Source organism: Salmo salar, chromosome 19 (genome assembly GCF_965601325.2).
Source record: "Salmo salar chromosome 19, fSalSal1, whole genome shotgun sequence".
In the NCBI taxonomy this organism is placed as follows: domain Eukaryota; kingdom Metazoa; phylum Chordata; class Actinopteri; order Salmoniformes; family Salmonidae; genus Salmo; species Salmo salar.
Genome location: NC_138309.1, coordinates 64825824 through 64843104, shown reverse-complemented (window position 1 = coordinate 64843104; position 17281 = coordinate 64825824). Strand labels below are relative to the sequence as shown.

Below are 17281 nucleotides of genomic sequence, written 5' to 3'. Positions count from 1 at the left end.
TCGCTGTTTCACCCCTGTAATTACAGACTGCAATTACATGGTGTTATTACAGTGTAACTATGAATAATTGATATTGAAAATGTACTATAGTAAGGATTGTAATATTTCCTGGAAATAGGCCTACCCATGAGAACTTGTGGTAACACTTCATTTTAAGGGGTTCTTATTACACTAACAACTATTGTAATTGTAATTATTCATAGTTACACTGTAATAACACCAAGTTCTCATGGGTAGGCCTATATCCAGGAAATATTAAAATCCTTACTACGTAGTACATTTTCAATATAAATTTTCAGTCGCTCAGAAAAGGATATATAAAAAAACATTTTAAAATAAACGGAATCTGTGGCCTTTCGTCATGTGAGCTAAAATGTGTTGTGGACACTGCGAATGCACTAGATGTCCTTGTCTTATATTCTGGCGATATCATACATTCAGATGAAGATGGTATGAAGACCATTTCGAGCTCCAGAGAGGGATCGACTTGCATTGTCATTACATAATACTGCCCCATATAAAGCGCACAAGAAATTAAAAGCCAATGGCGACCTCAGCTGTTTGGCCGCTCAGAACAGAAGCGGCATTGGACTAGGTACATCAGTGTTGACAAACATAACATCTGAACGCACAAAAAAACTTTTGGGATTCTGATGATATCAAATTACTGAAAGAAAAAAAAAACTTGATGAATTTGACCAAAATACAGTTATCAAGGGGTTCATTCATGTTTTACAAGTATATCCTATTAAAATGTTATTTGTTTTACTGAGGGGGTGTGGGGGGAATCAGACTCTGGCATGATATGACCAAGCACAGTGAAGCATTCTGGGACTCCACTGGTGGTGGGATCAAGTCCAGAGTCAATAAAGTAAGGATTTTGCTCTATGATAGTTGTAGCTTGCCTTTCTGCACCAAACAACTATGCCCCTGTAGCAGTCGTGGTAAGCGAGGATCATACACAGATTGTAATAGAGACGTTTTTTTTTATGCAACGAGGGACAAAGAAAGGCTGGTGCATGACAGTAAAAACGGTACCTGTACAAATGAATAGTGGTAGGTCCATAGTGTTGTTGAATACAGCTATGAAAATGTTCAATAGCTACAGTATGTTGACGTATTTGCGGCGCTGCTGAAGAATAGTCACAGGACAAGCCACGGCAAAAGATCTGGGACTTCTGTATCATACGAGCATGTGAAAGTTACTTAACGCGACACAAAAAACTATTGTGGTAAAGATTATACCAACTCTATATGCATGTACATATTCAGTTTGTTGTTGAATTCCAAAAATTGCCAGGAAATTTGCACTTTAGTCTATGACATTTGCATTGTCCTGGGGAGCAGAACTAATTCTACATTGGTCGAGCAGAGCCTTGTCAATGTGAATAGCCAAGCAGGAAAGTTGAACAGCCATTCTAAAAGTGAACCATGCAATTCAATGGATGAACTGCGGTGCAGATTATCTGAGCAATTGGGCAATGAAGTTCTGAAAGAAACAAAAATCACCTTTCATTAAGCATCAAAGACAATAGTAGTAGTGTCCAATGCACAGATCAAAACCTTTAAGGGCTATTGGACACACATTTCAAAAATGTTCTCCTTGTAATACCAATTTGATCTGACCTTTTGGCAGAAGATTCAGATGTTTTCAGCCTTATACAAGTCAAACCCAAGACAGAATAAGTACAGCAATCAGTGAGGTAACGTAAAAAAAAAAGGGTTATTTCTTGATGAAATAAAACATGACAATAGTCAATTCTATGTCAAGAGACCCCATTTTTCCATCCAGTACAATTGAAATTCCAGTTGTTGGCAACAACAAACAGATGTACAGATTGAGTTCTGTAATATTTCACTCAGGCACAAAATCAACAAGGGAGCATTTCCGGTCAGAGCTAAATTTGACACTTAAGATACAGGCAAATTACTTCCACATTTCTGTTAGCACGACTAGGGAAGGGGTTGGCATGAGTACAGAAGGGGTTTATATTTCTATGAAGTAGTTAAATGAGTATCAGACACAAACAAAACTTGATTCAGAATGATACATCTGTAATTCCACAGTATGAATACTTTCCATTCACACAGTGGATAAAATGTTACCCATTTACATCATTCTCAATACTGGATCAGCATTCTCCGGATGCCATAATAGCTTAGAGCTAACCAAGGGAAACCGTCTCCTCACTTCAAAGCCTAATTTCCCAGTTTGAAGCATTGAATTCAGCGACATTTTCACAACCCACGGATCAACAACAAACGCATTACAGTGGTGTAAAGGACATAGTTGAACATTATTGTTCAGGAAATTCCACCCGCAAATGATCTGCTCTAAATTCACAGTCTAAACACTTCCAGTAAGTGTGATACCCAGGCAGTGTATGGCCAGACTACAAAACTGATAGAACCCAGGGATATTTCTGCAGCAAGAAATACCTTGTTGGTTTGAATCAACAGAGAAGAGCGTGCAATATATCTAAGAATTCAAAAGGCTCTCAACAATCAAGCTTTTATGTAACCCATGCCCCATAGACTTTGCTTGTAAAAATGGACATGGCTAGGATCAAATTACCTAGTAGCTTTCCTCTACATTGCATATTTAGCAAACATACATAGAATTATTCCAGTAGTAACATTTTCAGACGAATACCCATTTGTGAAATCGTATACATGTCACGACCATCTTTGGCACGTAAACTGCACTGAGACATAAGTCATCAGTGGGCTATAGATTTGAATCACTCAACAAATAGCTGCACAAAGACACACAGTCTCGATGCAATTTACATTTTAATAATGTAGCACAGACGCTCTTAACCAGAGCGACTTAGAGTAGTGAGTGCATACATTTTCCTTCGTACTAGTCCTCCGTGGGATTCAAACCCACAACCCTGGCATTGCAAATGCCATGCTCTACAAACTGAGCCACAAGGGACCACATAAGTAGTGTAGAGGTTCTCCACTTTGGTCTGAAAGAAGTCATTCACTTATGCACTGTCAACTGCAAGGAATGTGATTCTTTAACATAAAAGGCATTCAAGTCCCATGCGCCGAATACAACCTTACCGTGAAATGCTTACTTACAAGCCCTTAGCTCTATTTCCTGAACTGCATTTTTGGTTAAGAAAATATTTACTAAATAAAAAATAAAATGTAACAATAAAATAACATTAACGAGGCTATATACAGGGGGAACCGGTACCTATACCACCCACCACTGCGACCTGTATGCTCTAGTTGGCTGGCCCTCGCTGCATATTTGTCGCCATATTTGCCTTACCTCCTCACGCCATTTGCACACACTGTATATAGACTCTTTTTTTCTATTGTGTTATTGACTGTACGCTTGTTTATTCCATGTGTTTCATCCTTTCGGATAAATCTCAAATTGATTTATTCCAGAGAATAACAAAAACCTACAATTGTTTCTCCATTCCATAAAAAATATTCTAAAAGTAAAATAACAGCATTAAGAATTCAGTCAATATTATATGATAAGTCCGATTTTTCTAGCAGGTATCAATCTTATGGTTTCTGATTGGCCCCGGGGTCAGAAAGACGGCGACACATCGGGGAGGACAGACGAAATGGAGGTATTATGCGAGTGCTTCGACCTTTTGCCCTTGTGTACCGTTTCGCCACCATTTTCCCCTTCTTCTCGTTCAAGCCTGCCTCTTTTCACAAAGTGTTCTATCCTGGACTCCAGGCTCTCGCAGAGTGGACGCTCAAGCAAGGGCCGATAGGTCCGCTGTTTGGTACCTTCCATCAGCCAGCAATGGGGAGAGGAGGTCCCACCTGTTGATGGAGAAAATGGGTTGTTCCATTACACATCCCCATACAAAATCCCAATGTAACCCGAGTATAATACAACTAGCACCTGATCATACAGGCAACTGCCAAAATAATGGTAAGTCTTGAGGAAATGAGAGTTACAAGACATACTGAAAGCGGGTGCTTCCACACAGGTATGGTTCCTGAGTTAATTAACATTCCATCATGATTAGGGTCATGAATAAAAATCACAGGAGGTTGGTGGCACCTTAATTGGGGAATACGCGTTCGTGGTATTGATTGGAACGGAGTGGCATCAAATACATCAGAACACACGTGTTCCAGGTGTTTGATGCCATTCCATTTGCTCCGTTCATGCCAGTATTATGAGCCTCCACTGATAAAAAGTGCTGGGCAGGCCATTATTTTGGATACCATGGCTATGCCCCCGTCCACAGGGCATGAATGGTCCCGGAATGGTTTGATGAGCATGAAAACGATGCAAACCATATGCCATGGGAGTCTCATTCACCAGATCTCAATCCAATTGAAGACTTAAGGAGGATTTAAAAGCGGCGCCTGAGACAGCATTCTCCACCACTGGAATTTCCCATTGAAGAATGGTTAAGCATCCCTCCAATAGAGTTCCAGACACTTGTAGAATCTATGACAAGATGCATAGAAGCCGTTTTGGCTAGTGGTGGCCCAACGCCCAATTAAAAACACTGTGTTGGCGTTCCCTTTATTTTGTCAGTTACCTGTATGCTTTATACTGCTTAACCACACAGTCTCCCTGTATGCAGTGGTAGACAATAGGATAGGGATAAATAAAGTTGGATTTGATTTCAATGAAGGGTTGACAGACCTGTGCTGTCTAGGCCTTGGATCATGCCGTGGATGACCTGGGTCTTAACTGCTGTCTGGGTCCAGTGTTGCTGCAGCGTGGCCAGGGCGTGTTCCACCTCCTCAGCCTCCCTGCGCCAGCTCAACCCCTCAAAATGGCAGTCGAACAGCACCAGGGGAAAGTCCACCGCCATGCTGAATGAAAAATAGAAAGACCACTCGCTTTTGTACTGGGTTGTGTTCATTAGGGCACACTAAGGCAAAAATGTTTTACAATGGATAAATGACAAGTTTTGGACATGTTCAGATATTACCTCCCTGTTTGAGTGTTTTCTTCCGTTTGGTGCCTAATGAACACGACAAAGCACTATGGCGGACATGTTTTCTAATGACTTGTCTTGTTGTCCAAAATAGATGTGTTATTTGATTTTCTAATGAGTGTTTGGAAGAGTCTCTGGATAGCAATGCCTAGACCAACTCACCTGTATTGGGGTTTCCTGGGATTCTTCTTCACATCCAGGAGTTGATCCACTATCTCTGGGGGCTCCAGCTTCTGGCCAATCAGCAGCAGCACCGCCATGATGCACCGCACCTGGTGGGAAGAACAGACAACATAGCATGGAGGTAGTACTGGGTGATATAATAATACATTTTATTTGTAACGCGCTGTTCAAAAACCCAAAGTGCAAAAACAAGTGACAAAACATCCATATGCAATAAGCCACAGATGAAAACATGTATGTCCAATGAGTCAGGGAGCATTCTCTGACCTGGTGATAGAGGAAGGCCAGTCCTTTGATCTCAAATATGAAGAGGTCGTATGGGTCTGTGGTAGTGGGCGTAGTAGGGGAGGTTTGATGGACAGGCTGGACCGTGGCAGACAGGATGGTCCTCTGGAACTGCAGCACTCCGTTGCCCACGTCCATCTTGCAGAGGTTGCGGAAGTCGTGAGTGCCCTCGTAGCTGTAGACCAATGAGTAAGAAGACGCAGGGCTTTCAGTTCAGCTTCTAAAATGACTATTGTGATTTCAAACTGGTGGTGAGAACATAATGGAAGCGTTTCCCCTGCTTTTTAATCTAGCAAGGCAGGTTGTCCCAGCCTACCCCTACTGCTGACATTTTTAGATTCAATAGCCAATATTGTTGAGAAGGCCTAAGCTTTGCAACCTGCCCTAGAAAGAATCTAGGGTAAACAAGATAATATGGCTCATTGTTTATTTGACCGGTCTTCAAATTACATGCCGGATAATTTAGCACCACCCACCGTTTGGCAGCCTCTGCCATCAACGGTACATCCAGAGCCCCGCGTGGGAAGTAGTACCGGTAGGTTCTAGACTGACAGTCGAAGCGCGCACTGAAGCCCTGTGGAGCAGGTGACCAGTCGAGGATCCTGATGTCCTGGGGCAGGACTCTGTTCAGCATCTTCACATAAGGTAGCTCCGCCACGTCCACTTCGTTCTTGACACCAGCGTCGACATTGGACGGGAGAGTCACTCCTAGGCCTCCACAAAACTGAGTGGAGCGCAAGTCTATGGACACGACCTATGTCAAGAAAAAAGAAATGTACTGTTAAGGCTACATGAGGGCAAAAACCAAATGGGAGTTGGGAATTTGTTACAATATACATGTTTATGTCCACGCATGGACAGCTAGTAACCATATGGCCTTGCTAGCTTAACCTAAGGCATAACAAACTTGTCCATATTATTTGAAGAACATAGTTGGGTTGGGAGAGGTTGCCCGTTATTGCTCCAATGTCTTCAAGAACTATTAGCATGTTATTGTTGGAGGTGTAGTAGGCCAAGTTATCTGACCTGGGAAAAGGCACTGACTCCTTTGTCAGTGCGGCCACAACGGTGATAGTTAGAACTCTGGCGATCCTGGATCAGTCGAGTCTTCAGAAGAGCCTTGAAGAGCCAGGCTTCCACAGTGTTGTCTGTGTTCTCCTGGACAGCAAAGCCCTGATAGGCCCAGCCCAGGTAGGCTAAGCGGAGCGCAACATGGCGCCGAGGATGAGCAGAGAAATCAAACGGTCGGTCCCGACTTCCTTTTTTGCCCTTTTTCCTGCCACCAGCATCAGGCTTGCTGGTATCCTTTCCATCAGAGTTGGTTGACACCGCCATCTCATCCCCAGTTCCTTCCTTGACCGTCTCTCTCAGCTGTGTTTTCAGTCTCCCCACCTCTCCTTCCAGGTCTCTCACTCTCTGTAGTAATTCCTCAGACATGTTGCTTTGCAAACGGCAAAATAACTTATCTGGAAAGTAAGTTAGAATGACAAAGAGTTGGACTGTGTTTGAATGTAGCTACTAACTAAGACATTCCTTTTTAGAGTATTTCTGATTTAGTTAGTCACCAGACAGTGACAAATCTAACATACAAACTTAACCTACACAATTGTCTGCTGCAGGTCAGCTTGCTAGCTGTGTAAAGATAGATTAATTTGATTAGTCTAGTCAGTAATTCAGATCTAGTTAGCATGTTAGCTAGCTAGCTACCCCATTCATAGACGTTAACTGCTTTAGCGCCTATTGACGATAGTATCTTCTGACCGGAGGAGTTTTGTTAAGAGCCCTGATGCTTGCTCTAAACATTAACACGGATTACTTGCAGTAAATGTGGCGGAAGAATCAGAATTAGTTAGGTAACATAGATAATTAAGATGTCTTAACTGCATAATATGCTTATATAATTGAACGGTTGAACTCATTATTAGAATGTGTCCCTTCGGACTGGTGTTGGCAGTTGCACTTCCTCCCTCAGCTGGTCCTCAGTCACATGGGGCCCAGAGGGGAGAAGTAGGAGATAGGAGTGTCTGGAGTTGACAATTGGATTTATGCCATAGAATGAGTTGGTGTTTGTGTTATGAAGTAACAGGGACGAGATCAGAGCCTCGTCTTAGGGGCCAAACTCTGAACAATAAGACCAGTCTTCATAGCAAATGCTATCTGGCTCTGGGATACTCCTTTCTTATATATCAAGTTTCACCTTGTGACCCATTCCATACATCTGTTGTTTTTCATGTAGACTAAAAGGGCGTATCTTTGCTATAAAATATATGTGTATTCTTTGTACATCAGAGTTGCTCGCCACAACACTTGGGAGTGTTGAGAGGACCAGCCTCATTATTATAGAAGCAATGAATTACTCTATTCAAAACGTAGTAATAAGGAAAGCATAAAGTCATATCCCGATTGGTGATTGACCTTGTCTCTCCTCATTATTGGATTAGAATTTCCACGACATATTTTTTTGGAAACATAAGGAACACATCTTTCATATCTGCAAGAAATGATCAAATAAAATACATTTAAAAAGGTTAAATTACTACACACCTTTATATGGTTAGGTTTACTGTTCCCACACTGCCATATCTCCATGTTACATTGCTTGTTTACTTTAGACAGATGGAAGACATAGGCAGCCACATGTGCTAATTCGGTATCGAACTGCTCTGAACACCTGTGTGTAAGCATAACTTGGTGGGTAATGTAGCTCGTCAACTGGAAGAACAAGGCTTGAGTATTTGTTCAAAACTTCTACAGTAACTATTTTTTATTTGAAATATTTTCTCGCCGATATGAGGCATATCAGCATATGTTCAAACCGAAAACCGGTTTGAAAGCAAAGATTTACTTTTCTAAACGTAAAAACAGAGCGTCGGAATTGTAGTTTATGTGGAGCCAAATGCAGGCGAATGTAACGGCTGAAAACCCTAGCTTCTCAGTGGAGGCTGCTGAGGGGAGGACGGCCCATAATAATGGCTGGAATAGCATCAAACACATGGAAACCAATGGTTTTCGAGCGCTATCTAGCTAGCTAGTTAGCTAGCTTTATTCTGAGAATGACGCACCAGTGAAAATAGTTTCAGCTTGCATCAGCACAAACGACACAATAATATCAACATATTTTACCTTTACTTTGACGTGTAGCTTTGATGAGTAAGGTTATCATTCCCTATCAAGGCACTTTCGTAAAACGTTACAATGCATGCTTCAACTCGTGCCTCAACCTCGGAATTAACGCTTCAGTTCGCTCTGAATCAGACGCAAATTCTAGACGGACTTATTTCCTGTAAGGGTTTCTGGGAGTTGCAGTTCATTTCTGACACTCATTGGTCAGTATTTTAGGCAGCTTCAACAAATATTTTTTATGTTTATGTTTATGTTGTTGGCTGTAAATAAACAAAAATAAAGCATGACATCATCAAATAAACTTTATTCCCAACAAAGAATACATTTCAAGCTAAAAAAGTTTCCAATGACAAGGGTAAAATATATGTGGCCAGAAAGCACACCAAGCAAACACAGTATCAGCATCTTACAAACAGTAGCAGGTGTGTAGAATATGTCATGATAGTATCATTTTTAAGTACATTTTTTCATAGCTTCTTCGTCTCAAGTCTTGAAATAGACACATTCCAAGCAAGGCTCCAAAGACCTAAAGGACACAACAAATGAGTCAGTTAGCTGTGAATGTATTGACACACAAGTTCTACATATGCCTCTTGTTTGTGTGAATGTGACACAATAGTGCATGTCTTATACTGTCAAAAATAGAATATGATGGACAGATTGCCATTTGTTTACCTCCACAACCCCCAGACCAATACAGGCAGCAGCCACCCATACCAGGTTCTTCCCCGGGTATTATCTGATGGTTTGGACACAACCCTAAGGATCATACAGTCACTATCATCAATCAATATGATGACACTATGATGGCTCTCTCGTTCTGTGTGTGTGTGTGTGTGTGTGTGTGTGTGTGTGTTCTGCACGTGTGTAGTCTGTCTATTTGTAAAGGGGTATGCATTTGTGTGTGTGTGTGTGTGTGTGTGTGTGTGTGTGTGTGTGTGTGTGTGTGTGTGTGTGTGTGTGTGTGTGTGTGTGTGTGTGTGTGTGTGTGCGCGCGCGCGCGCGTTTGTTTGCTGACCTTCAGTTATACAGTGGTTTTACTGATAAAGTGGCCACACAAATCATACTCCACCAGGCAGCGTGAGTCTGGGACTGAGCTTCTGTTGCCCCAGCCCTTACTGCGGAAACCAGTCGGCGTAGTTCTCTGCACCACAGCAGTGGAACTGCAACAGAGCAACATACAGGGCAACATATGAAGTACACACACACACACACACACAGCGTCGGAATTGTAGTTTATGTGGAGCCAAATGCAGGCGAATGTAACGGCTGAAAACCCTAGCTTCTCAGTGGAGGCTGCTGAGGGGAGGACGGCCCATAATAATGTCTGGAATGGCATCAAACACATGGAAACCAATGGCTTTCGAGTGCTATCACACACACACATACACACACACACACACACACACACACACACACACACACACACACACACACACACACACACACACACACACACACACACACACACACACACAGGTCCAACCAATGTCAGACTATATTACACCAGTTAGGTGTAATATACAACTTCCAATGGATGGATTTCCTTTTTCATAATGCATCACAGCAAGTTACAGACGGATACAACAGGTGATCATTGTTCTTGTCAATAGCGATTGGCCAATAGTTGAATAAAGCTGTGGTAACTGTGTCACCTCATCCTGAATATCATCTATGACAGGTCTGTTCTTCACGCTGTACTCTGAGATCACAGAGCGGGCTTTCTTTTTGATTGTCTCATCCACCTGCAGAGGGCAGTATAGGACATAATTAATTACATTTGCAATTATACAGCACAGTGACCAAAACAGCTCATCGGTTCCCCACTATTTCATCCAAGGCGCCACACAGAGGCTTTAGATGTAACAATTGCAGCAGCAACCACAAACCTTTCCCATTGAAACTACTGTGGGCTTTGAAGTAGGGGGCAACAGAGCTAGGCAGAGGGGCATAGCTTTCTGCCCAACAAAATGCATGGGAACTCGAGAAGCACTGCTGTTTATTATGAAATATGTATCTTCAATACTGAAAAGCATTTGCAAAATGCAACACACAATTGACATGTCTCACCTTACTTCAAAGGACATTCAGGGAAATCCCTGCTAAAATCTCCATAGTCAGGATCATGACAAGGATCTCAGTGAAATGCATTATTAAATGGCAGAGCAAAGAAAATGTGTTATTGTAAAGTATTTATAAGTATTGCAAGCTCATGGGGCTTTCTTTAATTCTGGTCCTGGTAACCACAAGGTGTGAAGGCGTTTATTCCAACCTGATTCAGCCTGCACTCATGGCATCCAAAAGAATAAGCTTTAACGGTCCAATGCAGCCTTTTTTAAAATCTCAATATCAAATAATTTCTGGGTAACAACTAAGTACCATACTGTGATTGATTTCAATTAAAATAGTCAAAAAATAAATAAAAAATAGCTTCTTAGCAAAAAGCTATTTCCCAAGCAAGAATTTTGCTAGGACTGTCTGGGATGGGTTTGAGTGGGGAGGGGAAACTGAACATTTGCTGTTATGGGTAGAGAGGTTTGGAACTTTTTTTCTTATTGGTCAATTAACTAATTTACCGCATGGAGATGTCATTGTGAAAGGCCAAAACTCCCTCCCACCAAAACAGGCTGAAATTTTAGTAGGTATTTTCTAACAGCTCTTACACTAAAACGACATTATCATCATTTTTACAATTCAAAAGTATTAATCCAACCTCATTGCGTGGAAATGTATATAAAACACAGGAAAATCAAGTTTGACTGCACTGGACCTTTATGGGGCTATAATGCTAACATGGGTTACAGGGCAAAAAATGCAGTAGCTCTAATGAATTGGATGTTACTCACTGAGGCCAGAAGGGAGCGACTATCGGTCCACGCCCCGAAGCACCCAAGGAAGGAGATGACCGAGACGGTGATGCCCACTACGATGATGCCCTCTGCAAAAAGCAACATGGAAGTGCGGGACAGAGCACTACCCGTAAAAGTTGCTATCTCTGTGTATGTCGTGAGCGACATTGACCCAATGGCAATGAGGGCAATGCCAGACACCTAGAAATAAAGCTGTGAGTATTACTGCAAATAGATGTTGTATTAAAACATTTAAAAGTGGTTTGAGACACAAGTCTAAGTATAGTTGAGTGTAGGCCTATATTAGTATTTTGACCCTCAAAAAAATAAAGATGTGATGAAAGTCAATACATTTCGTCCAGTTCTGGAAAGACAATATTGAAGAAATATCATCATATCAAAATATCCTGTCAAAGTGTTTGTAACTTTTTTTATTTTTAAATAGAGTGTATCATAAAAAGTATAGGCTACATTTTGCTACAATGAATGAGCAATTACCTTGGAATAATAATCTGCCATTTAGCCCTTGCAATGTGCTCTGTAAAATTCTATATCCTTCATGCCATAACACATAGGCTTACATATATATATACAGTAAATGGATTATTTCTCTCTTTTTTTGGTGTTATTAGAACATTTTCACCAGCTTTATTAAAATTAATGGTAAAGACTAATGGTAGGGTATATATACAATTCTTCTGATATACAGAGTGTAAAATCAAATATACTTTTCTACTTACCCAGAACAACATATTGAAGAAAATGAAAAGGAACTTAATGCAGCCTATTCTTATAATTTTGGTGACACAAAAAAAAGGTTATTCAATTCTGATCAAGAACTGAAATGTAAAAATAAATAACCTATTGAAAGCGTCTCATTTCAGGCAGTCTTACCGCGTAGGCTAAATTATTATTCCAAATGTAAGGGCATAAGCGGCCAACAAAGGATGTAAATGGTGATGTCTCCACTGAATATATAGAATTATCCTATTCCCATTTTCTGAAATTGTGAGCCAGACCTAAACAAATTACGCACCTGATGAATGGTATTGAACAAGGTTTATGCAAAGGTCTCTGAGATACTTGTTCTACAGCGATGAAGTGTTATAGCCTAGTTAAAAAAAACATTTATAAAAAATTACTTTTGCCATGACAGGACAATGAACCTACATTAGATACAGTATTATGCTTTTGTAACACTTTTTGTTGTTGTTGAGGAAATATATGTTCAAGATAAAACGGCAGGTGCGAGACAGAGTAATTGGGATTTCTCCAACTTTGTCGAACAAATAAGAAACGTCACTGATGCGTCCGTCATAGGTAACCCATGACACTTGTGTCCCCAAAATTAGTGCAAATGAAATGGCTGTGAGAACCTGAGTCCCTTCGATCGTTTCTATAAGAGGTGCTTTGGGAACTGATGTTGGAAACAATTCCTTTTACTCTCAACGTGAGAACATAAAATGGGCAATTCTGATCGTTAACTTTAGAAGGCCTATAAGTAACCAATGTGATAATTTCAGCGTTTTCATTTTAGATGGTAAGCTTATTTTGAACGTATTTTTTTAGGTAATAGAATTAGGATCAAGAATACGTCATTTAATAGGACCTCTATGATGTAGGGTTGTGACGTCATGGTTTTGATATAATTTTATACTCCCATCACTGCACTAAAACTCTCCAATTGTCCTTCCTGCAGGGTCAACACCCTATGTGAGCTTATCTGAGAAGCATGGACCATCCCATACCTGTCACAATGAGAGAAACCCCAGCAGGCAGGATGAAGGTTAGGCTGGTAACATACATTTCCCACTATTTAGCCTTTTTATTATATTGGTGAAAAAGTAAAAAGTAAGACAACGATAGGCTATTGATATAATAAGACAAACATATTCTACTAGGGAAAAAACAAACAGGTTATTGATATAATAATAACTACAACATTTTTCATAAAAAAACGTTTCCTAAATAATTCACATATCACTTGTATTTCTAGGGCACCCAAAACCCTGTGGGTCAGGGCAGCAGAGACATAGACCCCAACAGGATAACCTCAGACTTGAAGGAAGTCCTAGATTCTCTGTGAGTACGCGTTGTTTTCTTCTTCAGATTTTTGATCAGAACAACATGAATCAGACAAGCATTATATGCTACTTGGCCTACTCCTCCAATGGATCGTACAAAACATTAAGCACACCTGCTCTTTTCATGACAGACTGACCAGGTGAATCCAGGTGAAAATCTATGATTCCTTATCAATGTCAATCCTCTTCAATCAGTGTAGATGAAGTAGAGGAGACATGTTAAAGAAGGATTTTTAAGCCTTGAGATATGGATTGTGTATGTGTGCCATTCAGAGGGTGAATGGGCAAGACAAAATATTTAAGTGCCTTTGAACGGGGTATGGTAGTAGGTGCCAGGCACGCCGATTTGTGTGAAGAACTGCAACTCTGCTGGGGTTTTCACACTCAACAGTTTCCTGTGTGTATCAAGAATGGTCCACTACCCAAAGGACATCCAGCCAATTTGACACAACTGTGGGAAGCAGTGGAGTCAACATGGGCCAGCATCAATGTTCCCTCTAAGCTGCAGCGCTGGAGAAATATCAGCCCGCATAGAAAAGCACGAGACTGAATTTCACTCAACTTTCTGGAGTTTCTAGGGGGGAACAAAATATTAGGACGGTTTACCTTAATGTTTTGTACACTCAGTGTAAAGTGCAGTCTGTTTTATCTTTCCAAGATTTTGAAACTACATCTCTTACCTCAATTTGTCTTTCTGCAATTTTCACCTCCTATTTCCTCACCTCCTTGTCAATTGTATTGAAGGAGAAGGTCCAAGGTACTTCCTCTCGCACCTTCTCCTTCAAGGCGTTTTGACAAGGAGATGAGGAGAGAGGAGGCGAGGAATCTAGAAGAGATTAATTGAGCAAGTATGCCAACAGTGCTGAGTCAGTATTATTGAATATAAAGAGGTTTTAGAATTTTAGAACTGTTTGATGACAATGTCCCTTCTTACCAATGTCACACCATGGCTCTGACCAACAGGGGTGTGGGTCAGCTTAAGGACTTGGCAACCATGGTTGCAGAGGAGCCACTGTCGGACGCTCAAGTTGAAGGTGACATGACATTACCTTGTGACACCAATAATGAAAAAAGACAAACACAATAATTTCTATACTTTAAATGAGTGTCAATCGCTATGCATGCCTGTCAAAGAATTTAAAATGAAAAGACGGTTAATTCCAGTAGCACAAAAAGAAAAATAATACAATTTGAAAAATTGTGTATTTAAGGGATCTCAAGCTTAAGTCTTGGTCATAGGACCTTCATCAGTGTACAAACCAGCCATTTTCAACCAGAAGGAGTTTGTTTTCTCCTCGGGGACAATCAAGTTAATCCTTTCCTATTCTATCCTATCCAATAGCGTTCCAGGCTGTCTTTGAGCTGTTTGCCACCGATAGTCATGGCTGCATCAACGTAGTGGGTCTCTCCTCCCTATTGGACACAGTAAACATGAGACTCAGCCCCGAGCAGACTGAGGCTGCCCTACATAGGGCCGACTATGACGGTGAAGTCACTCACAAGGACATACACATGCAATGTATCCCAATGCAGGATCAAGGAATTACGCTATTGGAAATTTCACAAGATGAAAACATTCCGTTTGCAATCTAACATGTTCCACTGAATGTGAAATGCCTTTATAACCTGCTTCCAATACATTTGAAATGTATTTAGGAACTAAAAATTAACTCCAAACTAGCCTTTCAGATGTTTGTGAAATCAAAGACGGGTAGAATATGGGGTGGGTGTGAGTAGTCGATTCAAGGTTTGTACTCAATTGCTTATTAACAAATACTCAAGATGTACAAATGCAGCTATTTATCAGGTAAAATGTATAAGCACAGAGAACATTTCAAACTTTTAAATGTGTGTGGAGTATGTCAAGTGCAGTAATTATGTTAAATTATGTTTTCAGTTGTGTATCAGAACAACCACAGGCTTAATTGGAAGATCCAATAGGATACTTTTTTGCCATCAGCCCCGTTTCACGCTAACATGCAATAACTTGATTACTCAAAATTATTTCGATGAGAGTACTCCAACATAGACGTTCTTTCAAATGCCCATCCCTAGTAGAACATATGAAAGCTATCTGTAATTTTATTGTAAGGAACAATAATTAAAATGTGATTTGTTTCTAGGAGATGGTGAGGTAGGTTTTCAAGACTTTCTGTATGTGATGACAGACAGTCAGAAGTTCGCCAGGTGTATAAAAGGTAAAAAGCCTGTAAGAGAGAAAAGTGTGTTTTGACAGATTTTAGATGGCATGCACATGTTCACAATTACATTATTTTTTCAAGCCATGAAACAGGTGCCAACTGCTCCCTCTACTCCTCCTCCCTCAATCCCTCCCTTTCTATCCCTCTCCATTGTCACCCTCTGTTCTTCCCCTTTCCCTCTCCATCAAACCTACCCCTCTCCCCCTCTCCCTCTCTCTCCTTGTAGCAGAGTCTCCTGACCCATCTCAGAGTGTGGATCAGTCAGACTCTGTATTCTACAAAGCCTTGAATCAGATGCTGAATGCAGGCCTCATTCCCAGCAGTGCCACTGGGGAGATAGTTCGGTAAAATACAAACGTTCCTTCTCTGAAAATATACACTAGCAGTACTTCTGGTCAGGCACTACATGTATGCACGATTTATTTGTTATTTTTTTTAAATATATTTTAAAAAGATATAGCCCCCTTTTCTCCCCAATTTCGTGATATCCAATTACGATCCAATTACTATCTTGTCTCTTCGCTGCAACTCCTCAACAGGCTCAGGAGATGCGAAGGTCGAGTCATGTGTCCTCCGAAACATGACCCGCCAAACCGCCCTCCTTAACACCCACCCACTTAACCCGGAAGCCAGCCACACCAATGTGTCGGAGGAAACACTGTTCAACTGATGACCAAAGTCAGCCTGCAGGCGCCCGGCCCGCCATATGGAGTCGCTGGAGCGTGATGAGGCAAGTAAAGCCCCCCTGGCCAAACCCTCCCCTATCCCATACAACGCTGGGACAATTTTGCGCCGCCCGAAGGGACTCCCGGTCACGGCCGGTTGTGACACAGCCTGGGATCTGTAGTGATGCCTCAAGCACCGCGATGTAGTGCCTTACACAGCTGCGCCCCTCGGGAGGTCCCAAGAATTGTGAGGTTTATTATGAGAATAAATATTAGAGTAAATCATTTGAGTAAACTGTTGCTCATGACAAAATATGAAGAACAAAGCCCCAAAATAAAATGTTGTCAGCTTAAGTTCTCGTTCTTTGAGTCTCTCTGTCTCCACCCAGGTATTACCATAAGAAGTCGCTGCGTCATGTGTTGCGGGTGGCGCCGCATCAGGACAAGAGCAGGGGTCACGTGATCACCTACTACGCCAAGGGGGCCCATCTGGTGGGCCTGCAGCCCAAGCAGCTGATGAAGTACATCAAACCCAACGGTGAGCAATGTATGGGCAATGTCTGTGTAACGTCTGAACAACAACGTTTGACCAGTGTTTGAGAACCACATCTAAACTACATAATTTCAGTTCCTGGTTTAATTTTGTGTATATTACTTCCCCTCTTTAGCACAGGAGGTTGGTGGCACCTTAATTGGGGAGGACGGGCTTGTGGTAATGGCTGGAGCGGAATCAACTACATCAAACACATGGTTTCCATGTGTTTCAAGCCATTCCATTTTCTCCGTTCCACCATTATTATGAGCCGTCCTCCCCTCAGCAACCTCCCGTGCTCCTTACCTATCTTTACATTTTACACTGTACACTACCGTTCAAAAGTTTGGGGTCACTTAGACATTTCCATGTTTTTGAAAGAAAAGCAAATTTTTTTGTCCATTAAAATAATATCTAATTGA

At 41.3% G+C, this 17281-nt stretch overlaps 1 protein-coding gene across 1 annotated transcript; it reads right to left on the bottom strand.

Moving 5' to 3' along the window:
- Positions 1 to 3380: 3380 nt before the first annotated feature.
- Positions 3381 to 8670, bottom strand: pus3 (pseudouridylate synthase 3). Its single transcript, XM_014158716.3, has 7 exons — positions 8529 to 8670; positions 6432 to 6871; positions 5882 to 6159; positions 5388 to 5580; positions 5100 to 5209; positions 4640 to 4812; positions 3381 to 3798 (listed from the first exon to the last, which is right to left on the bottom strand). Exons 1-7 carry the CDS (start codon positions 8566 to 8568, stop codon positions 3554 to 3556), a joined length of 1479 nt encoding a protein of 492 aa, XP_014014191.1. The 5' UTR covers positions 8569 to 8670; the 3' UTR covers positions 3381 to 3553.
- Positions 8671 to 17281: the final 8611 nt, after the last annotated feature.